At 39.1% G+C, this 24,026-nt stretch overlaps 2 protein-coding genes across 5 annotated transcripts; both read left to right on the top strand.

Annotated features, from left to right (window-relative positions):
* The first annotated feature begins 633 nt into the window (after positions 1 to 633).
* Positions 634 to 12,566, top strand: LOC119475907 (smoothelin-like protein 2). Of its 4 annotated transcripts, none has more exons than XM_037749005.1 (14): positions 634 to 787; positions 927 to 1,702; positions 6,585 to 6,645; positions 6,725 to 6,826; positions 6,957 to 7,115; positions 7,217 to 7,360; positions 8,214 to 8,245; positions 8,291 to 8,483; positions 8,578 to 8,640; positions 8,787 to 8,844; positions 8,982 to 9,107; positions 9,193 to 9,307; positions 10,018 to 10,169; positions 11,984 to 12,566. In XM_037749005.1, the coding sequence occupies exons 2-14, from the start codon at positions 1,199 to 1,201 to the stop codon at positions 12,108 to 12,110; spliced, it is 1,836 nt and encodes a 611-aa protein (XP_037604933.1). In that variant the 5' UTR covers positions 634 to 787; positions 927 to 1,198; the 3' UTR covers positions 12,111 to 12,566. The 4 variants fall into 4 exon arrangements, with proteins under 4 accessions (XP_037604933.1, XP_037604932.1, XP_037604929.1 ...); XM_037749004.1 differs by having other exon boundaries at positions 8,214 to 8,281; positions 8,327 to 8,483; XM_037749001.1 differs by having other exon boundaries at positions 8,214 to 8,483.
* A 1,620-nt stretch (positions 12,567 to 14,186) lies between these two features.
* Positions 14,187 to 23,137, top strand: LOC119476261 (adapter molecule crk-like). Its single transcript, XM_037749630.1, has 3 exons — positions 14,187 to 14,768; positions 18,415 to 19,004; positions 22,332 to 23,137. Exons 1-3 carry the CDS (start codon positions 14,549 to 14,551, stop codon positions 22,464 to 22,466), a joined length of 945 nt encoding a protein of 314 aa, XP_037605558.1. The 5' UTR covers positions 14,187 to 14,548; the 3' UTR covers positions 22,467 to 23,137.
* The last annotated feature ends 889 nt before the right edge of the window (positions 23,138 to 24,026 follow it).

Here is a 24,026-nt window from a genome sequence, read left to right as displayed (position 1 = left end):
ATATTTTATATTTATATATAAATAAAATATATATAATCCGCAAATTTCAGTGATAATTAGCAACCTATTTGAAATTTCTTTTCAATTACTGCCAAATTACCCCAATATTTACCTCAAAATTTATAAAAAATTACTTTGTTCGTCTGTCTTGACTTGGGACTTGACTCTGGACTTTTATTATTATTATTATTATTATTATTTTATATTTATTATAAACATTATTTAATAATTATATTCCGCTATTTCCCATTTCTATTAGTTTTGGTTTTCCACCTCCGATGAAGAGCAGCCGCTTCTCAAGCCTAAGGGCCCAATTTTAACCATTATATTCTATTTTAGCATATAATTATTAAATAGTGTATAATATAGTAATTTTCGATACATTTTGAGGTAAATATTGGGGTAATTTGGCAGTAATTCCAAAGAAATTTCAAATAGGTTACTTGCTAATTATCACCTAATTACCATGCAATTTGCGGACTTGTAAAATGAAGTGTCCATAATATGTGTTGAAATGGACCTCCAGGAATCTGCAGCCACGCTGTTTAGCACCACAGTTTAACCAGCAGCAAAGAGACAAAAACATCTGAATAATCCCGGCCCCTCCTCCCCATCTGACCTTTCCCCACCCACTTTTTGTCCCAAAATACAGACACAAACCTGTTGCTCCCCAGCGTAGGAGTCATATAGATAGCTTTGACAACACTGGGGGCAGCAGGGGTAAGTATCTAGGAAACACACAGTTAGTAGACGCACCAACACCACTTCAACTGGATCCCTCTGAAAGGTTAGTTCGATCATTCCTCAGCTCCTGCATGCACCGAGAACCCGATCTCCCTGAGCTGTACGTAATCTCTATTCCCAAGATGACATTGTGCGTGAGTTTTCCACTGCTTATAAATAACAACTGCTCTTGCTTTGACCAGATGAGAGGAGGGAGTAAGAGAATACACACATTGAGAGAAGTCCTCCATGGAGCTTGATGGGACTTTAATGAGTCGCCGCCGAGGGGTCGTGCTGCAACAAGTCATCCTTTAAAAAACCCTTTTGCATCTTGGCTGAAACATTGGCATGGAACACCCATCAGACCATTTCATTTTAAGGAATCAGAGAACGAACTAAAGAAAGACTCCTGAGCTCCGTACCGACCACCCCAGTACTCAAAAGACTTGAATCTCGGGTGGTTAGGGTCACTACCATGGATGAAGTCGCACATGGTGCTCAGGAGGCAATGGTGAGTGAGGCTCTTGTTGAGTTTAGGTCCACGTTGCATTCAGCCGTGAGGGAGATGCACGTGGACGTAAGTGCTTTCAAGCAGCGCATAGAGCAGAAGATCGAGGTGCTGAGCATCTCCAACGGACCCCTGGCCGAGGCCGTGACCAGGCTGCAGGAGGAGAACCTGCAGCTCAGGGCCAAGCTGGAGGCCCTCGGCCGCCTGGTGGAGGGTCTCGCCGGGGTAAAGCTGGAGAGGAGTGCTGCTGAAGTGAAGGTGAAGGAAAGTGTAGAGAATGGACATGCAGAAGGAGAGCAGAGAGGTCTGGTTTACTCAGAGAGCAGCCAGTCTACATCCACGTACTGTGAAACATCAGGATCAACTGGAGGATCGAGCCATGCTGCTGCTGCTGCTGCTGCTGCTGCTGCTGCTCCCTGCAACACCCCAGCTCCTCCTCCATGGAGAGCAAAAAGACATGCTGAAAGTAATGTGAGTACTTTTACAGTTTACAGAATAAAGAATATTACAGTAGGGCTGTCAATTGATTAAAATATCTAATCGCACATTTTTTATCTGTTTAAAATGTACCTTAAAGGGAGATTTGTCAAGTATTTAATACTCTTATCAACATGGGAGTGGACAAATATGCTGCTTCATGCAAATGTATGTATATATTTATTATTGGAAATCAATTGACAACACAAAACAATGACAAATATTTTCCAGAAACATCACAACATGGCAAACTGCAGCCCAACAGGCAACAACAGCTGTCAGTGTGTCAGTGTGCTGACTTGACTATGACTTGCCCCAAACTGCATGTGATTATCATAAAGTGGGCATGTCTGTAAAGGGGAGACTCGTGGGTACCCATAGAACCCATTTACATTCACATATCTGGAGGTCAGAGGTCAAGGGACCCCTTTGAAAATAGCCATGACAGTTTTTCCTTGACAAAATTTAGTGTAACTTTGGAGCGTTATTTAGCCTCCTTTGTGACAAGCTAGTATGACATGATTATTTTTAATGAATTCTTTAGGTTTTTCTAGTTTCATATGATGCCTGTATCTTCATTCTAGCTTTAAAGAATGTCAGAAAAATATCCAAACAATGTCTGAAAAAAGTCAGAAAAATATCAGAAAAATGTTCGAAAAATGTCCAAAAGCCTGTTACAACCTTAAAAATCGCCAGTTGCGTTAATGCATTAAAGAAATTAGTGGTGTTAAAACGAATTTGTGTTAACGCCACTAATATATATCATTATATCATATCATTATTTTCAATTAATTAGCATTATAAACCATTATAAGCATTATAAACCTTGAATATTCAAATATAACCATTACCATTACAGGGTGCTATCCTTACATTGGCCCAACCCCACCACCACACACATGCTTACACACTAACATGTACACCCCCCACCCCCAACTTTAACGCTCATGACCCGCTTTTATATAACAGCAGGTCCTCCAAAGGGCACATGTATTTTGGGGTCTGGGATTTGGGACTGAGCTGCAGCTCTTTGGAGCCCATATTGGCTTAGTTAATGTTGAAAGTGAATTCAGATCCACAGTCAGGGACCAGTATATTACACGTCGTGCTTCTACCAGTGCTTGCAGTTACACATATTCTGTTCTTATGACGTATGCACACTCTGAAGTCAGGTACAAAATAAATCCCCGTCCCCTATCGCTCAGGAATTTTGCTTCCCAGCCAATCCAGGTCTCAAATCTCCTGACGGAAAGTTGAATTGCGTCTACGTCCCGGTCAATAATACCCCCCGCCGACACCCTGAGAGGAAGAACCAGCTGTCCTGTCGAAAACGAACACCCTGCGAGCATTCCTCTCCGCTGAAATCACCTGGTCCTCTCCGACCCGTCGTGACGTACCACACTTCAACCCCCCAGTACCAAGATAGCCCTCTGATTCATCACTCAATACTCTGCTCTATCGGTTCAAATTTGTACGACGACGTATTAGGGCCATTGTAGGTAAAATAATTATAATTACGGAGCCGAGAGAGGGGGGTAATATTCCAAGAAATAAACGTCCGAGATTTAAGCTCTATCTACATGTATACAGATGTTTTTCAAAATATATTTTCCTCTACGTTTAAAACAATAAATCTGTCCTCACGACCTTTGTTTTACAAAATATCTCCGTCCACACTCAAACGCAAATACGCTCCAGTAATATTTACATGTCACCACCAGTGAGATCACAAGTTAATGGTCAAGGAATTTTGTTACCACCCTTCTATCTCCCTTTCCTCGCTTTGGCCTCCTGTGACTGTAACGTTTTTCAAATGTATAGTAGTAATTAGTCCGAGCAGCGCTAGCAAAACGTAAAAAAGTCTGCGATCTTTGTTATTGTTTCTGGCGCATGCTCATTACACAAAGCAACAACAGGCATGAGGGAAATGAGGAGAGGACGTCATCGTTTCCCAAAAGCTCCGTTTTACAAATCTGCACTTTAGAAGGCGTTTTCCAAAATATCCATTTTTTCAAAGCTCTGTTTGCATGTGGACGAGAGGCCAAAACGTGGAGGATATACGTTTTTAAAAATATCTGTATATGTGCAGACAGGGCCTAAAGTCAAAAATATAAAATCACAAATTTGCATGGAAAAAAACGTGCATGTTCTCTGAGATTAAAGTGTCAAATTTACAAGAAAAATATCACAAATTTGCGAGATTTTTAAGTCATAAACTTACAAGAAAAAAACTCAGAAATATAGTGGAGTGCAAAATCGTGGTATTGAAAAATAGTGGGGGGCGGGTTTTGTTGAAGAACCACATCGCTTCAGTTTGCAATTGTTGTGTCCAACAACTTTTGTTACTTTCCAAAGCCGACAATCTGACAAGCGCGAGCGAAAAAGTAGGCAGGACTGGATCTTCTCCAGTCTCGCCATGAATGCCTTCGAGGAGAGACAGTACCTGTGAGGGTTTCTGGACAATATCTGTCATTGTTTTGTGTTGTTAATTGATTTCCGGTAATTAATATATACATACATTTACATAAAGCAGCATATTTGCCCACTCCCATGTTGATAAGAGTATTAAATACTTTACAAATCTCCCTTTAAGATACATTTTTAACAGATAAAAAACGGGATTAATTTGCAATTAATTGTCATTAAATCATGCGATTAATCACGATTAAATATCTGAATCGATTGACAGTCCTAGTTTCATTTCATTGTGGCTTTAACAGTCAGGATTATCAGTCAATGGTGTGTGTACGTCAGTATCCAGCCAAAGAATGTTTGCATGTTTCTAAGAAGTGATGTGGAGCTCAGGCCAGCAGAGGTTGAAAGGATTTACGGGGTCAGACTGTCGGACTGTGATATCCTACAGGAGCTATTGTGGAGCCCCCAGATCACCGTGGTGCTAATCCCCCTCTTGACGACCAGTTGACGGGCGGGCTGATATGGCTCTATTGCTTGGCTGCCAGACCACTGAGTGTCTCTGGAAAGCAAAAGGCAGTGGGGGTGGGGGGGTTAGAGAAGGGGCAAACACAGGCCAAGCTGATATACTCAAACTGCTCCGGCTTTAACTCCCCGATTTCCAAAGCATCCATTTGGGGCTATATTGGGATGTAAGAAGAGTGCAGCGGAAACTCTTGCAAAGAGACTGATTGCAAAATCTAAAATAGCTTCTCGGTGGGAACATGGGTTTGTTGGCCACACAGCTGTCATTAAAGGAGAAGCTTTCAGCTGTTAACAGCTGAAGATCACACTTTCAGAGAAGTGAGCACACACACACACACACCCACTCACACACAGATTTACCACTGAGGATAAAGGCCTGAAATTAATTTTAGCTCCACAGCAGTCTGACAGACAAAAGAACAATCAGTGTGAGTGATGTTGCTGAGACAAATGTATAAATAGACACAGACACAGTTAGCGGCATGTCTTACACAACTTATTTACCTTCCTGAGGTCACGGCTGGCAAAGGAAATTACAGCTACAACGATTAATTGATTAATAAATCACCAACTATTTTGATAATTGATTAAACGGTTTGACTCATTTCCTAGGAAAAAAGGGTCAAAATTCTCTGATTTCAGCTTCTTAAAGGTGAAATGCAGTACCTGTGAGGATTTCTGAACAATATTTATCATTGTTTTGTGTTGTTAATTGATTTCCAATAATAAAGCCCACTCCCATGTTGATAAGAGTATTAAATACTTGACAAATCTCCCTTTTACGGTACATTTTGAACAGATAGATGTGGGATTATTTTATGATTAATTGCGATTAAATATTTTAATCGACTGACAGCCCTAGTTTTGATGGTAAGTTTTTTCTGGTCAAGATTTTTAGCTCTAGCTTTAAAGAATGTCCGATAAAAGCATGTAAAGTGTCTGAAATGTCAAAAAATGTCAGAAAAATGTCTGGAAAAAAGTCCAAACAATGTAGGAAAAATGTTTCAAAAATATCAAAAAAATTTCATAAAAAAGTCTGAAAAATATCCGAAAAAAGTCTGAAAAAAAAGTGAAAAAGATTTCTAAAAAAATATCTGAAAAAAAGTCTAAAAAATATCAGAAAAATATCAGAAATTAATTCTGAAAAAATAAAAAAAATAAATGTCAGAAAAAAATCTGAGAAATGTCAAATAATTCTGAAAAATATCAGAAAAATGTCAGAAAAAAAGTCTGAAAAAAAGTCTGAAAAAAGTCTAAAAAATATCAGAAAAAAGTCCAAAAAAAACCAACAAAATGTCAGAAAAAAAGTCTGAAAAATGTCCAAAAAATGTCTGAAAAATATCAGAAAAATGTCTGAAAAAAAGTTTGAAAAATATCAGAAAAAATGTCAGAAAAAAAGTCTGAACAATGTCAGAAAAATGTCAGAAAAATATCAAAAATGTCTGAAAAAAAAGTCCGAAAAATTTCTAAAAGATATCCGAAAAAAGTCTGCAAAAAAATCCGAAAAATCTAAAAACAAATATCAGAAAACAAGTCTGGAAAAAGTCTAAAAAATATCAGAAAATATATCAGAAAAAAAGTAAAAAAAATCTAAAAAAGAAACAAAGTATGAAAAATGTTAGAAAAATGGCCAGTTTGGAGCAATATTCTAATCCTCCTCCTCGACAAGCTAGTAGCTTTAAAACTGAGTCCATTACAAACTTAAAAATTACAAGTTGTGTTAATGCGTTAAAGAAATTAGTGGTGTTAAAACAAATTTGGGTTAACGCGTTATTGACATACAGTAAGTGTTCATAAGTCTTCATAAGTGGATAATGCTGGTGCTTTATCACATCAGGCTATGGATAGATAGAGGGCCCTCTACCAGTTTGTGGATGTAACAGTTTATTCCTGAAAAGATAACTAATAGAATTGTATGTTTCTTGTCTTTACTGAACAGGGCGCTGATGCAAAAGGAGAGAAGAATGTTGCCACGACAGCACAAGAGAACGGGAACCCAGGTAGGCTGATAATCTGAGTGAGTTCCACACAGGTAACCTGACGAGCTGACTTCACCTTCGGTTATGTTTGTCTCCTCAGAAAGCCGCCACCTGACTCTCAGCACCATCACGAAGTCAAGCACAGAGTCTTCTTCCATAACTAACTCTCTTCAGTTGACCATGGAAACCACCAACATGCCTGGTCAGTTGATTACTCTGCATGTTTTACAAGTTTTTGGCGACTTTATCGGAACGAGTTTAAGGGTGCGTTCATACCTGATCTTTTTGGTCTGTTTTAATGAATGTATTCAGTGGATCTTCTTTCCTTCCAGACCATGAAGAACCAGGTCTTCTGACCAAACCCCATCAGCCCCTCACTGCAGTGATGAGGCCCAGCTCCGAAGCTCCAACCATCCCTCTGTCTGCTGCCTCAGCAGCCAGAGCAACAAGAGAAAATCTAGTAAAACCAGTAGAGTCTGCTGCTAAATGTGGTGAGAGAGAAGCCTATATCTGTCTCTGTCTGAATCTGTTCTGTCAGTGTAACCAAACTCATTACTCAAAATCTCAACTATTCAGATTCTCTGTTTTTCAGACGCTAATGAACCCCGGCCCCATCTCCCTGTCACTGCCATGACAACCAAACCCAGTCCAGAAGGTCTGGTCGCCACCAAACCTGCCCAGTCTCCAGCATCGGTGCCTAAAGCAGCCGGTCTTCCTACAGCGGAGGCTCCAACAGGTGAATATAAGAGGCCAGTTAGTGGCTCATTTTCATAATAACACTACAGACTATGGAGATGCAATTATGGGATTTGGATTTTTTAACGACTTAGAACACCATAGCAACCCCTGTGGTAGTATGTAGTAGTGGTAGAATGTTGTACGTTTACTCAAGTGTAGTCGTTACACGTCTCTCTGTGGTTTTGTGTTTCTTTGTGGTCGTTTTGTGTCTGTTAATGGTCACTTTGTAGTCGTTCTGTATCTCTTTGTGGTTGTTTGGGGTTTCTTTGTGGTCATTTTGTGTCTTTTTTTTGGTCTTTGTGGTCATTTTGTGTCTCATTGTAGTTGTTTTGAGTTCTTTGTGGTCATTCGTGTCTCTTTGTAGTCTTTTTTTGTGTCACTTAGTGGTCTTGTTGTGTCTCTTTGTGGTCGTTTTGTGTCTGTTAATGGTCACTTTGTCTCTTTGTAGTCGTTCTGTGTATCTTTGTAGTCGTTTGTGCCTCTTTATGGTCATTTTGAGTCTCTTTGTGATTGTTTTGTGGCTCTTTGTGGTTGTTTTGTGTCTCTTTTGGGTCGTTTTGTGTCTGTTAATGGTCACTTTGTCTCTTTGTAGTCGTTGTGTGTCTCTTTGTAGTCGTTTTGTGCCTCTTTGTGGTCATTTTGTGTCTCTTTGTGGTTGTTTTGTGTCTCTTTGTGGTCGTTTTGTGTCTCTTTGTAGTCGTTCTGTCTCTTTGTGGTCGTTTTGTGTCTCTTTGTGGTCATTTTGTGTCTCTTTGTGATCGTTTTTACTTTAGTTACAACATTTTTACTTTCATGTTTGTATTTTCACTCCATTTATTCCTGATTCTTCTATTCCATCTTCACTTGTGCAGGTATGGCTGGAACAAAGGAGCTGATGTCCCAGGTATCCCAGGTTTCCCAGGTATCCCAGGTATCCCAGGTTTCCAAGGTATCCCAGGTTTCCCAGGTATCCCAGGTATCCCAGGAGCAGTCGGTCTCTGTATCTCAGGGTTTGGTCCGTCATTCTCAGACAGCGGTGACCAAAAGCAGCTCTGAGACTTCTGCTGTAACAGCTTCGTCCTCAAGTCTTTCAGCATCACAGGACTCTACATTAAAACCTGGAGACTACCCCTTTAAGAGAGGTGAGTTCAACCGGGGATCTGTCTCTAAAATAAAGATTTCTTTCTTTTCTGTTTTCCTACATTTTGTTGTTTTTGTCTCACCTCATCTATTCAGTGCCGATTCTCAAGACTCCCAGTCCCAGTCTGAAGAGAAGTGTGAGCTTTCCTCAGCCTGCAGGTAAAACATAGGAAACCCTCATTGGTCCTGTTTATAACAGTACGCATTTGTTGTTGTTGTTTTATTTATTTTTTTGTTTGTTTTTGTGTCTTTTTAATATATGTCATGCCATCTCTCTTGTTCACTCTGACTTTCTGTCTCTGCAGAAAAATTGCTTCCCTCCAAATCAATCATAAAATCTGGTTTCTCACCTAGTTTGGACAAGTAAGTCATGACCGTGAGTCGTGTTTTGTAACGTGAAGCAAAACTCACTGTTGATTGCTTTTAGATGGATGTGGTGTTTTGTACATTTACAGCCTATTGACAGTCCAAATGTAAATGTATCCACTGTTTCTCCACAGGAAAGCGAACAAGGTCGGGGGCGTTGAGTTTAAAGAGGATTTGATGAAATCACAAACGCTTTCACGCTCCAACGGGGCTCAGGCCAAGCGGGCTCTCTTTGAGAGGATGAACTCTGAGCCTGTAAAGTAAGTGTATTTAAAATACTCTCCATTTCCTCTTAATCCATATCTATCAATGCCGTGTCGTCATAGTTGTATTTCTTCTGAGCAGACCAAAAGACTCCAAACCTAAACTGAAGCGCGCTCAGAGTTTTGGGGCGTCCAGCGCCAGCGGCATAAAACAGATTCTGCTGGAGTGGTGCCGCTCAAAAACCATTGGCTATCAGGTATCATGTGCTCTTCAATCAATGATATTATACTGTACGCATATTCACCAATTAATATTCTTTATTACACGGCTTTGTTGAATACTTGATTCTAATTCTGTTATTTCTTTATAACAGATCGTTAACACAGTGTAAAACAGACCGTTGCTATGTGTAACAGACAGTTGCTATGTGTAACAGACCGTTACGATGTGTAACAGACCTTTGCTATGTATGTATAACAGACCGATGCTATGTGTAACAGACCGTTGCTATGTATAACAGACCGTTGCTATCCGTTGCTATGTATAACAGACCGTTGCTATGTAATACAGACTGTTGCTATGTAATACAGACTGTTGCTATGTGTAACAGACCGTTGCTATGTGTAACAGACCGTTGCTATGTATAACAGACCGTTGCTATGTATAACAGACCGTTGCTATCCGTTGCTATGTATAACAGACCGTTGCTATGTAATACAGACTGTTGCTATGTGTAACAGACTGTTGCTATGTGTAACAGACCGTTGCTATGTATAACAGACCGTTGCTATGTATATATACTGTAATAATATAGATATATATATTAGCTTTAAGACGCTTCTCTCTTATCTCACACTGGACTGCTATTTTATCGAGAAATACAAAATAAGTGCAGCTCAATAACTGCATGAAAATAAGAGACATGAAGGATTTAATGTGTTTAACGCGTCACCATCTCTCTCTCAGAACATCGATATCCAGAACTTCTCGTCCAGCTGGAGTGACGGGATGGCTTTCTGTGCTCTGGTTCACTCCTTCTTCCCTCTGGACTTTGATTACAACACGCTGGACGCGACTAAGCGCAAACACAACCTGCAGCTGGCCTTCACCACCGCAGAGTAAGCTGGATAACACTGACTGAGTGAGGCTGTGAGTGAGTGAGCGTAGTCTGATTACACTGAAGCACTAAAATTAGAGGTATTCTAACCTCGGTGATGTTTTAAAATAAGTTCAAAAGGTGCTAGGGCTTGACACTCACTGAAGTGTCTAGCCATGATGGGGCAATTCTTAATTCTAATAGCATATTTATGCTCGGTTAGGCGATCCCTCAGACGTCTTTTAATACAGTCTATATGTAGATAAATATAACGTGTTAAGTAGTGAGCTTTAGAGGAGCTAGTAGGAGGATTTTATTACGTTCGCACAGAGCCGGGCTAGCTGTTCCCACCTGTTCCCAGTTTTTGTGCTAAGCTAAGCACAGATATATGAGTGATATCAAATCTCTCATCTAACTCTCTCCCAAGAAAGCAACCCATTTCATATCTAGAGGTCAGAGGTCACGGGACCCCTTTGAAAATGGCCATGACAGTTTTTTCTCGCCAAAATTGAGTGTAAGTTTGGAGCGTTATTTAACCTCCTTCCTGACAAGCTAGCATGACATGGTTGGTACCAATGGATTCCTTAGTTTTTCTAGCTTCATATGATACCAGTATCTTCACTCTTTCACGCTTTAAAGAATATCCAAAAAATGTCAGAAAAAAAGTCAGAAAAATTTCAGAAAAGTGTCAGAAAAAATGTCAGATAAATGTAAGAAAAATATCCCCAAAAATATCAGAATAATGTCTGAAAAATTTCTTAGGGTTTTGTAGTGTCATATGATACCAGTATCTTCACTCTTTCACGCTTTAACGAATATCTGAAAAATGACAAAAAATATCCAGAAAAAGACCGAAAGAAAGTCAGAAAAATATCAGAAAAATATCAAAAACATTCTGAAAAATGTCGACAAATATTTGAAAATTAAAAATAAAAAAGTCAAAAAAATGACCGAAAAATTACAAAAAATATACAAAAAAAGACCGAAAAAAAGTCAGGAAAATGTCAGAAAAATTTCGGGAAAAATGTCCGAAAGAAATTCCAAAAAATATCCCAAAAATGTTAGAATAATTTTTGAAAAATGTCTGTTTTGGAGCATTATTTATCTTCCTTCTTGACAAGCTATAGTACGACATGGTTGGTATGAATGGATTCTTTGGGTTTTTCTAGTTTCATATGATACAAGTATCTTAACTCTTTAAAGAATATCCGAAAAATGTCTGAAAAAATGTCTGAAAAAATGTCTGAAAAAAATGTCAGAAAAATAGTTAAAAAAAAGGTCAGAAAAATATCCCAAAAATTCTGAAAAATGTTCGAAAAATATTTTTTAAAAAAGTCAAAAAAAATTCTGAAAAATTACAAAAATATCCAGAAAAAGACCGAAAAAAAGTCAGGAAAATGTTAGAAAAATATCTGAAAAATATCCCCAAAAATGTCAGAATAATGAACGAAAAATGTCTGTTTGGAGCATTATTTATTTTCCTTCTTGACAAGCTATAGCATGACATGTTTGGTACCAATGGATTCTTAAGGTTTTTCTAGTTTCATATGATACCAGTATCTTCACTCTAGCTTTAAAACTGAGCCCGCTACAACCTCAAAATCGCTAGTTGTGTTAATGTGTTAAAGAAAATAGTGGCGTTAAAACTAACTTGTTGTTATTGTTGTGTTAACTTTGACAGCCCATATATGAACCGAAAGACTTCTCAAACCCAAACAGAAAGAGTTCTGCACTTTGAATGATAACTTCATGTCAGCATTTCTGTTGTCTTTCAGTTTTATACAGATAAATCTGTTTATTCATCTTCACACCCGGGACTATGCTTCTACGTTTCAGGGAGCAGGCCGACTGCCTCCGTCTGATCGAGGTGGAGGACATGATGGAGATGGGTGACAAGCCAGACCCCATGTGTGTGTTTACGTACGTCCAGTCGCTCTACAGCCACCTGAAGAAGTTTGAGTAACTCTGTATCAGAGTAGATTATAAAGCTAAAGAGATGTTATTAACCACAGAACACTTTGAATGAGCCCAAAACGGGCCTCTAATAGGAAACCATTGTTGTTTGAATCACAGACTTTAGTGTTTGACAAATGTTTTCAGTTTTATACTGTATGTGTGCATTCACCAGTTTCCTTTAGAGTTTATAGAGGACTGACACGGATTCTTAAATTCTTATGACATGTATGGTGATGTGTGTGTGTGGCTCTGATGTAGCTGCGTTTACAAGAGGGAGGTTGGTTTTTATGTAGTTCTCAAATCAAAGAAGGGAAGATTAATAATAGTTTGTAATAGCTGCTGTTGATCAATCAGTGTTTGGCTACAAGAGTTATGAACCAGCGCAGAGATGCTCCAGTAATAATGAATTGGAGTCTTGTCTGAGTCTTGCAACGTGGTGAAATAAAGCAATTTTATAATATTTTTTAATTTTTAGTGTGAAGTTTTTACATCATTGTGGTGAATGTGCAGAGCAAAGACAAATAAGGTTAAGAGGTGGATTGTAAGTGTACTTTTTACACTATTAAACAACTCAGTATTAATGAAAAAATACTTTATAACAGAGTGTTTGATGCCATCTACTGGTAGAATAAATGTAGTACAGAAGGCCACTAACATAAAATTCCATTTTTAATTATTTATTTTACTTAAATCTTCATAATTACTGTCCATACTCCCCATGTGTGTTCTTAATAATGTCAATAATGTTGATAACAATAATTCAGTCCAAGAAAGAGATGAAATATTGAGGGAAAAAAAAAAAACTTCAAGGTGTGAATTTGTTTTGTTTGAAAACTTTAATTTAAACTGATTTTTTTTGGTTTGTGTTTGACATTGGTTTACTGTAAAACAAAGCAACCTTTACTATCAAAAGTACCATTTTATGCAAAAAAATAATAATAATAAACTGTCTGGAGCCGCAAAACATTTGAGCATTGTGATGAAGGTAACACAGTTTATAGTCTAAGTATATAGTATATAAGTCTAATGCAGTGAGGGCCAAAGTGCAAATGTATTATTGTGTACTACGGAGTATTAGGGCCACATTGAGGGGAAAAAAACATCTGAGATTTCCAGAATAAAGTCGTAATATTATGAGAAAAAAAGTTGTAATATTACGAGAATAAAGTCATAACTTCATGAGAGAAAAAGTCGTAATATTATGATAATAAAGTCGTAATATTACGAGCAAAAAGTCAGAAGTTTATGAGAAAAAACGTCGTAATATGAGAATAATGTCATAATATTACGAGAAGTTTACAAGAAAAAAGAAAATAACACATAAAATTACTACTTTATAATATTACGACTTTATTCTCATAATTTTAGGACTTTATTTTCATAATATTACGACTTTATTCTCATAATATTAGAACTTTATTCTCATAATATAACGACTTTATTCTCATAATATTATGACTTTATTCTCATAATATAACGACTTTATTCTCATAATATAACGACTTTATTCTCATAATATTACGACTTTATTCTCATAATATAATGACTTTATTCTCATAATATAACGACTTTATTCTCATAATATTATGACTTTATTCTCATAATATTATGACTTTATTCTTGTAATATTATGAATTTATTCTTGTAATATTATGACTTTATTCTCATAATATTACGACTTTATTCTCATATTATGACTTTTTCTCATAATATTTCGACTTTATTCTCATAATATAACGACTTTATTCTCATAATATTACGACTTTATTCTCATAATATTATGACTTTATTCTCATAATATTACGACTTTATTCTCATAATATAACGACTTTATTCTCATAATATTATGACTTTATTCTCAAAAATCTCAGATTTATGTTTTTTCCTCAATGTGGCCCTATTACTCTAAAAAGTTTAACAAGCTTGAATTGTTAAGATTTTCGTTTTAACCCTAAATAGGAAGGAAATCACAAAAAAAAGTAACTTTTTTAACTCTGTTTCCAGGAGGATATAGAAGAATCATTGAATCATTTCTAACTGTGTTTTCCAGGGGAGCATGAACGCACCATTCCCATTCACCAGGCATCACTTCCGGTATATGAGGTCAACTTTTCCCTCTTCCGGTAGATGAGGTCAACTTTTCCCCTCAGATCCGCCATTTTCCAGTCGGGGGACTTCTTTTTTCTTGTTGCACATTAAGTTTTAAATTAGTCATTTTAACCTTTTTAAACAATTCATATTGGGTTTTTTTTGTGCAATAGAAGTTCCGCCAACTTTAATTGTTTGATATAAGTCGTAAAAGTTGTAAAAAAGTGTGGTTTTGTAGTGTTTTTAGTGTGTTTTCCAGGAGGTTAGTGAACTAAAGTTTTTTGTATGAGTTTTGGATAAGAGGGAGAGGCGAAGGGTGAAGGGCCTCCAGCCTCCTGACCGGGTTTCAGAGCCTCCATGGCGGGTAATTTTGACGCCGAAGACCGCTCTAGCTGGTACTGGGGTCGGCTAAGCCGCCAGGACGCTGTCTCCCTCCTCCAGGGTCAGAGACACGGTGTTTTCCTGGTGAGAGACTCGATAACCAGCCCGGGTGACTACGTGCTGTCCGTCTCAGAGAACTCCAAAGTGTCCCATTATATCATCAACAGCATCACTAACAACCGGCAATCTGGATCAGGTAAATGTTTAATTATTAAGCTGTGTAGTTAATCTTTCCATATATGTTCATTTGATACTAAAAAATGTGTGTTTTAATAGTGAATTGCTTTGATTTAGCCACACTCTGTCCAAGCCACACCAGACTCCCATTATGAAATCTCCCAATTTAAGATTGTTTTGTTAATCTAAAGATATTTCACCCTTTTATCAAACATATTTAAGTATATTCTGTGTTTTCAGACTATACTCTTAAATTCGGCATATATGTGATAAAATAATATACACTGTTTTAATTTTAATAGTGAAGTAACTCCAGACTCCAATTATGAATTCACCCAATTTAACATTATTTTGTTTATTTGAAGGTATTTTACTCCTTTTATCACACATATTTAAGTGTTTTCTTTGTTTTCAGACTATACTCTTAAATTCGGCATATATGTGATATAATAATATTTTAATTTTAATAGTGAATTGCTTTGATTTAGCCCCACGCCAGACTCCAATTATTAATTCTCCTAATTTAACATTATCTTGTCAATCTGAAGATATTTTACTCCTTTTATCTCACATATTTAAGTGTTTTCTGTGTTTTCAGACTATACTCTTAAATTCGGCTTATATGTGATATCATAATATCCACTGTTTTAATTTTAATAGTGAATTGCTTTGATTTAGCCCCACTGTCAGGACTCCCATTATAAATTCTCCCAATTTAACATTATCTTGTTAATTTGAAGATATTTTACTCCTTTTATCACACATATTTAAGTGTTTTCTTTGTTTTCAGACTATACTCTTAAATTCGGCATATATGTGATATAATAATATTTTAATTTTAATAGTGAATTGCTTTGATTTAGCCCCACTCTGTCAAGCCACACGCCAGACTCCCATTATTAATTCTCATAATTTAACATTATCTTGTCAATCTGAAGATATTTTACTCCTTTTATCAAACATATTTAAGTATATTCTGTGTTTTCAGACTATACTCTTAAATTCGGCATATATGTGATATAATAATATCCACTGTTTTAATTTGAATAGTGAATTGCTTTGATTTAGCCCCACTGTCAGGACTCCCATTATAAATTCTCCCAATTTAACATTATCTTGTTAATTTGAAGATATTTTACTCTCTTTATCACACATATTTAAGTATATTCTGTGTTTTCAGACTATACTCTTAAATTCGGCATATATGTGATGTAATAATATTTAAATTTGAATAGTGAATTGCTTTGATTTAGCCCCACTCTGTCAAGCCATGCCAGACTCCCATTATGAATTCTCCTAATTTAATATTATCTTGTCAATCTGAAGATATTTTACGCCCTTTATCACACATATTTAAGTATTTTCTGTGTTTTCAGACTATACTCTCAACTTCGGCATATATATTTGATATAATAATATCCACTGTTTTAATTTTAATAGTGAATTGCTTTGATTTAGCCCCACTCTGTCAAGCCACGCCAGACTCCCATTATGAATTCACCCATTTAACATTATCTTGTTAATCTAATCTATATGTGGTATAATAATATCCACTGTTTTGAACAAAAATGAAAACTTTTACATGTGGTTTACACTGCTCGGATTGAGGCGGTGTTTTGTCCTCGTGTAGCCGAGCGCTGGTGAGGTGGGCTGGGCTGCTGCTGCTGCTGCTACTGGTTTGAATGGGACTGGGCAGACTGGGCTGTCACAACTGGAGGATGACTGGTCAGATTGGCACTTCAGGAATGTCTGTGATCCTGCCCTGTTGCACATACATAGCCCTGCTTGCAGGTCTGCTGTTGTGCTTGTACCTCTTTATGGCTGGTGCTTAACTCTTGTCCTTTCTGGGCTTCCTTAGCATTTTTTATTTCCCCATAGTATCAGTTGTGTGGGGCATTGTGGGTAGGAACAGTGCCCAGTTTTTTTTAATCCAAAATTTAATCAATAGAGCACTGCTTTCACTTTCACTCTGTTCTACATTCCTGCTAAGTAACATATCTTTGCATCAAAATAAGACTTTTCTGTGAGCGGAGCATGCATTTTAAACATCAATTGTGCAGTCAATCATGTTCATTTAATTGTGGGAAGCCAAAATTGTGATTAATATTCGATTAATTGTGCAGCCCTAGTTGTAACCCATGTCATAATGCACCAGCACTGTCTGTAATATTTCACAATGCAATAGCCATCTCATTTAAGGCTTTTTAATCGGGATGCACCGATACCAGTATCGGGTATCGGGTCCGATACTGTGCTCATGTACTCGTACTCGTATTCCGAAACGGCTCCGATACAACGGCACCGATACCACCTTACGGCAGCGTGATGTTAACCTCTCGTCACCATCTTTCGGGTCCTATCGCATGCGCTCCAACTCCCCGACGGTGCGGGCGAAATGGGCCGATGGTGGGATCCCGACCCCGCGGGGCTGGGATCCCACCTCAGGCGGCGGGCGCCGGCCCTCACTTTCATTGCGCCACGGGGTTTTGCTTGTACCCTCTGAATCGCACGCGCGTTAGACTCCTTGGTCCGTGTTTCAAGACGCGTCGAGTGGGGGCACGACGCGGCTGGGGCGCACTAAGGACAGTCCGCCCCGGTGACGCTTTGGCCACGGCCCCCGGAAGCGCCATCGCACCGAGCCTTTCCAAGCCGACCTAGAGCCGGTCGCGGCGCACCGCCTTGTATGCGTGACTCCCCAACCTGCCATGTGTCGCTCACACCCTCCAGCTTGCTGTTAATTAGGGTGTTTTGGCCCAGAGAAGTACTTGTATCGGTACTCGTATCGGTACTCGGTATCGGCGAGTACTCAAATGTAAGTACTTGTACTTTGTCTGAAAAAAAGTGGCATCGGTGCATCCCTACTTTTTAACTTTTTGCTAGAAGAGTGCCTTGGACCTTCCTTCTTTTACGTAATCTCCTTATTTGAGAAGCTGAAAACAGCATTTTTCTGTCATTTTTGCGGAAAAAAATGACTTAGAAAATAGTTAATAACGATTATTTTTCTGTCGATCGACTAATTAATTAGTCGACTAATCATTGCAGCTCTAATTAGGTCACATTGTGGATATATAATATTGCAAATCAAGAAGATTGCTTCATGGCAGTATTGGATTTACAAGAGCTTTTTATTGCATTAATGTGATGAATTAACTTGATTGTCATGCACTTAAACCACTAAATTACCCCCAAAGCAGACATTCAGGTTATTTTATTTATAAAGGGTTTCTCATTTGAATTTCCGTATGGCGATATAACATTACATTAGATCCATTTAAGACTTTATTCTGGAGCCTGATCATCCTCTTGATCTAATAGTCTCCCCAGACACAGCGGCGCTGCTTAGACTTTTCAGTGAATAATTAATCCTGTTGCGTGCTGTGTGCCCAAGGACATCGGTATTTATTTGATTGTTTGTTTCTATTATGTTTTATTTTAACATAGTCACCTTTCCTACTCACTATGCATACAGTTTATAGACATATGTACATAATCATCCAGTCCATGTATATTCATTCAGTATTTATTTCTTGGCACTATTTGTATTGTTTACACTTAAAGAACACTTGACTTGTATATAGACATTTTTAAGCACGCTTAGAAAGATGCATAAACACCGGGGTCAAATTCCTTGTATAAAAACTGATTCTGATTCTTTCCTTCGCCAGGTTTGGCTCCTCCTCGGTTTCGGATTGGGGATCAGGAATTTGAGGCGCTGCCGACCCTGCTGGAGTTTTATAAGATCCACTACCTGGACACCACCACGCTCATAGAGCCCGTAAACAAGGCCAAGCACACGGGATTCGTCAGCGCTTCTGCTGGCGCCCCGCAGCCAACCGACGAGGCAGAGTTTGTACGGGCGGTATTTGACTTCCCCGGCAACGACGAGGAGGACCTCCCCTTCCGCAAGGGTGACATCCTGCGGGTGCTGGAGAAGCCTGAGGAGCAGTGGTGGAACGCCGCCAACCAGGAGGGCCGAGCCGGGATGATCCCCGTTCCCTACGTGGAGAAGTACCGGCCCGCCTCGCCCACGGCTGCCGGCCCGGGTCCCCCTGTTGCTGGGAGTGGACAGGGGGGGCAAGTTGGAGGGGTAGTGGGCAGCACAGACGGGACAGGAGCTCCTCCGGGGGACCCAGGCCAGTACGCTCAACCTGTAGTCAACGCCCAGCTCCCTAACCTACAGAACGGGCCCGTCTATGCGCGAGCCATTCAGAAGAGGGTGCCCAACGCCTACGACAAGACGGCGCTCGCTCTGGAGGTAGCACCCACCATTCATTTTCTCTTTCTATTCACTGTCTTTTTCTCCTCTCTGTTTTCTGTCTGTGGGTCTCAGCTGAGGCTAGATTGTCCTTGTTGTTAATGGTTTACTCATGCATGCGAGCATACACACAAAGTTTCTTTACAAACGCGAGCTGACGGCACACATGAAGACACTCGCAGTGGAGATGGCGCTATAGAGAAAGCCGGACACAGATCCTTTACAATGGCATCTCTTTATGTACGCATCTCTTCATGGTCCATTGGGTTAATGTGAGTGTTACATTGTATATTCATTAATACTGGAGCCCAGTCAGTGAGACAAGCCACGTTGGTTTTAGTTTAGATAAATAAACAAGGATTGCTCAGATTAGTAAACAAAACGCAAACAATAGTGGAGGTTAATGAAGACTGTTTGACATCATCTGAGGCCATCCCACGGTGATCTAAACTCACGGTTAGTGTTGTCACTCGGGCTGGGACGATACACCTATCTCCCGATTCGATACCATCACGATACTTGGGTGCTGATTCGATATGTATTGAGATTTGATATCACAATTTATTGCGATTTGTTAACTTTTTTAACACTGGACCATGGGAAAAAGTTGAACCATACACTTCTAGAGACTTTTTCCTTTGGAAAATATCTAAATGAATACAGTAAAAATGTTTGATTTTCAGCATGTATGTAGTCAGAGATGTCCCGTAGTAAAATATATCAGTCATTCTTAGGCATTGTTTATTAAATCCTTTCGAGCAACAACATTTCCCTCACAAATTAGCGGCATTTTATTTTTAATTTATAAGGGACATGTAGTGTTTTATACTTCTGGTTAATATAATCCAATCAATCTTATTTCAATATATGTATTTTGTATATACCCTTTGTTACACACCTTATTTTGAAAACCGGACGTAATCACACGTGTATACTTCCTCTTTAGTTTATATTTCATTTAGTTTGCCAATTGCTCGATAATGTAATGAACTAGGACTGGGTTTGTTACTTTATAACAGAAACAGATGGATCTTTTTGCAGGTTTATTTGGAAAATTAAAAAAGTTAACGTTACAAACTGAACATGTGCAAAGACGCTTTAAAAACAGATGCGCTCACAGCTGGCGGTACCGTGAGCTAGTCGGCTTACACAGTGTGTTTCCGTGTAACATTATGGTGGATGTATCTCTCATTCAGCAGCTTTTTCATGTTATATAATGTTACACTACGTTGTCTCTTACTGTCCCGTCATCTACCGCCTTTTTCTTTCTCACCGCGGACGTCGATGTCTCGCCACACATCCGTGTTGTTCTCGTCCGTCGTTCACCTCCGGCGTGTTTGAAAACATTCCTGCTGCCGTCCCACCGTTTATGAGCTACGGCGACCTGTGATACTTGGTTTATTTTGGTGGTGGTGGTCGTTGTGTCTGTGGGTTTTCTCTCAAACCTTCCTTCTCCCAGCTTATCTCCATCACAGTGAGACTTCCAGTGGATCTGTAGTAAACTCAGGCAGTAGATTCAGAAGCTAAAGCTGAATTCAATAAGATAATTTTACAACTGAAATGAATGTAATCAATCTACACACATGGTACCAACTTTCAACACAGCCAGCTCTTAAATTCCTCTGCTGTTTATCTGAAACACAGACGTTGTGCGTGACATAGAGCAGACCGGAAGACTTTGCACTGTTTACGAACCTCTGCTGGCGCTTGTTAAAATAGGTCGCAGTATATTCGTGCAGCCTGCTGAAGTGTTGACTATTTGTTGAGAGAAGTCCAGATTCCCAGAGCTGTGCATGGCGCTCTCACTGTAGACAAGGACTAACAATTATTCCGTAATTTACAGTGTTAATTTTAAATTAAATCCTACAGTATTTAAAGTGTGTTGTCTGCAAACGAGTTTATAACCTGGAATTACAACATCCTGTGAGTTCCATCTCCTGGCTCTAATTTACTTCTTTTGAACATCTAAGAAAAGAAAAAAGTAGGAAATTGCAATTCAGTCTGATTATCTACCAAAAATGGAAGCAGTGTCTGCCTGTACGCATGTATGACTGTCCCTTGAGTTTCTCTACAACCGCTCATCCGATCAACTTCACACTTGGAGGGTGTATTGCTGAGGACTAGGGATGCTCAATTTGGAAAATGTTCTTAACCGATAGCCGACCCTCGTTAACCGATTATTAACCGACAAGATTTATGCCTTGCATGCAGCGGTGTACCAGCTGTAGGAGCACAACAGATATTCGTTGACGGGAGTCCCCAGTGCACCCGTCCCGGAGCGTTAACTTAGCAGCTACGATGCCGCGTGTCGTGTCGCGGACATGCAGCCACTTTCCCAGTAAAAGTCTCCACTGCACATCTAGTTTAGTTTAGCAGGTTGTCAGATGTGTGTCTGCCCGACGTAACAACACTCTGTCTGCCCGGCATAACTTTAGCGAGTGTCCAACAGTGTGTGTATTTGTGCCACGTTAGCAGCTCTAGCATTGTCGGAGGCTTCGTGCTCGCTGCCGCACACGTAGTCTGTGTAACTTTAGCGAGTTTCCAACAGACCGTGTGTATGTTGGCGGTGAGTGTGAGGTTGTTGTTGGCGTTATAGCTGTGAACTTAGGTGTAGCAGTGTGTGAACAGTTTATTTGTCGGTGAATAAATGCTACGAAACTACAAACTCTTTCGCTCCGCTCAAGCGAGCCAGAGACCGGAGCCAACTTCCTGTGTCCTGCAACTTCGGCCCTTGCCTCTTAAGGTGGGCTGTTAAGGTGGACCAGCTTTTCTCCTTAAAGTGACGAGCCGCTCCTCTGAGCCGCTCAGCACTTGAGTTAATTATTAACATTTCTTTTAACCAAGGAAGTGCTGCGTTGAGTTGTTCGGATACACGGTTCTCGAGAAAGCTTCAAGCAGCAAAACCAATAGTCAAGCATTCAGCCGAACGGGCACTGCACTAGTTGGGCGAAAGCAGCTGATGATTAAGTGAAAAAAATGAACATGTAGAACTGAAAATTTAATCAAACATGAATTTATATTAAAGATTTTCCATTGACACTTTAGTATGAATCAGTTCTACAAGAAATAAGTAATCAAACAACTGGTGTCACACTGGTGTTTTTGTATATCAATGAAACTAGGATGTCTGTGGGTTTGCTGCAGTTGTAAAGATGAAGATGGGTCAGTCAATTTTATGTCAATACTGTTCTTTCTGTCGGCTGTCGCACATTGACCTCGTATTGATGTGTTTGACTTGCATGAACCGATGCTGCCAGTTAACACAGAGAGAAAGTGTCTCCGTGTGTATTGTACCCCTGTATTTATCTATTTTCTGTCATATCACAGGTGGGCGACACGGTAAAAGTGACCAAGATCAACGTGAACGGCCAATGGGAGGGTGAGTGTAAGGGCAAACGAGGCCACTTCCCCTTCACTCACGTTCGACTGTTGGAACAACAACAACCCGACGACGAGAGCTGAGAAACACACTCCCATCACCTCCACGGCGTCCAGCACATCCCTTCTCTTTTGGTCGTTTTTTCATGCTCGGAAATAAGAAAAGATTTATACAAGCACACAAGTTTATGAACCTATGAGCTCCACCGGACCCTGTCGCAACACAACACGTGTTGGATGATCTTGCCTACTGTCATTTTGAAGAGTTTACACTAAGGTCACACTGATATCGGTTCGCCTATATTAACTTAAAGTCAACATTGTCGGCTTCCTCTTTGACTACTTCCCAAACCTGCAATTAAATATGTCTTGCATTCAGATAGATAGCAGCATTTATTGATTGCTGTATGAATGTTACATGTTAAAGAAACATGTGTTTGTTGTCTTAACCAGAATTACATGGGATTATTGATTATCAGTTTCACCTTAGCCTAGTTTAGCACCACAACTGAAAGCAGCTGAGTCGAGAGAAAAGAATAGGACAATAACTCCAGAGCAGTTTTATTTACTTTTTATATGCTTATGTTTATTGTAGAAATAAGACACTAGCCATGTTTCTATGCACATGTTTTTATTTGCATTTTGAAGTATCGCTTCAGAAAAGCTGTATGGAAACGGCAAAATTAAAAGCTAAATAAGAGATATTCAGTGGAAAAGGAATTAAAGGGGAACTACGCCAGTTTTCAAAATTCATACATATTATTCCTATGGTCTAAGACAGTCCAAAAATATTAGTAAACAAGAACAACTCTCTCCCAAATCCAAAAACTAGGGCTGTCAGTCGATTACAGTATTTAATCGCCCTTTTTTTATCTGTTCAAAATGTACCTTAAAGGGAGATTTGTCAAGTATTTAATACTGTTATTAACACGGGAGTGGGCAAATATGCTGCTTTATGCAAATGTATGTATATATTTATTATTGGAAATCAATTAATAACACAAAACAATGACAAATATTGTCCAGAAACCCTCACAGGTACTGCATTTAGCATAAAAAATATGCTCAAATCATAACATGGCAAACTGCAGCCCAACAGGCAACAACAGCTGTCAGTGTGTCAGTGTGCTGACTTGACTATGACTTACCCCAAACTGCATGTGATTATCATAAAGTGGGCATGTCTGTAAAGGGGAGACTCGTGGGTACCCATAGAACCCATTTTCATTCACATATCTTGAGGTCAGAGGTCAAGGGACCCCTTTGAAAATGACCACGACGGTTTTTCCTCGCCAAAATTTCGCCCACTTTATGATAATCCCATGCTGTTTTTTGCATGCAGTATAAATGTGGCTTATTTGCCTATTCTAAAATGATGTTTTTATGGTTTATTCTTCATACTTGGACAGTTTTCCTAAAAAAAAAAAACGCAATATATCGCCTTGCTTACACTATATTGAGTCGTTACCCCAGTATCATGATACGTATCTTATCACCAGATTCTTGCCAATACACAGTCCTACTTCTCTGGTTTCTGGCTTTGAGAGAGAGAAGCTCATGTTCACACATATTGATTGAACTTTCCTCGACCATGGAGATAACATATTGGAGTTCTTAATTTAGGTGGTGTTCCCCTTTGGTTTA

This window comes from Sebastes umbrosus, chromosome 17, assembly GCF_015220745.1.
Source record: "Sebastes umbrosus isolate fSebUmb1 chromosome 17, fSebUmb1.pri, whole genome shotgun sequence".
Classification (NCBI taxonomy): domain Eukaryota; kingdom Metazoa; phylum Chordata; class Actinopteri; order Perciformes; family Sebastidae; genus Sebastes; species Sebastes umbrosus.
Note: the sequence above shows the minus strand (reverse complement) of the source record. Positions and strands in the feature narration are given on the sequence as shown.

What these genes read in the sequence shown, in the direction of transcription:
- LOC119475907 (XM_037749001.1), top strand. Translation starts at nt 1,199, where the DNA reads ATGGATGAAGTCGCACATGGTGCTCAGGAGGCAATGGTGAGTGAGGCT. An exon ending in ATGAACTCTGAGCCTGTAAA is followed by an intron (nt 9,108 to 9,192) that starts GTAAGTGTATTT and finishes TCTTCTGAGCAG; the next exon opens with ACCAAAAGACTCCAAACCTA. An exon ending in CTGGCCTTCACCACCGCAGA is followed by an intron (nt 10,170 to 11,983) that starts GTAAGCTGGATA and finishes TCTACGTTTCAG; the next exon opens with GGAGCAGGCCGACTGCCTCC.
- LOC119476261 (XM_037749630.1), top strand. Translation starts at nt 14,549, where the DNA reads ATGGCGGGTAATTTTGACGCCGAAGACCGCTCTAGCTGGTACTGGGGT. An exon ending in CAACCGGCAATCTGGATCAG is followed by an intron (nt 14,769 to 18,414) that starts GTAAATGTTTAA and finishes TTCCTTCGCCAG; the next exon opens with GTTTGGCTCCTCCTCGGTTT. An exon ending in AGACGGCGCTCGCTCTGGAG is followed by an intron (nt 19,005 to 22,331) that starts GTAGCACCCACC and finishes GTCATATCACAG; the next exon opens with GTGGGCGACACGGTAAAAGT.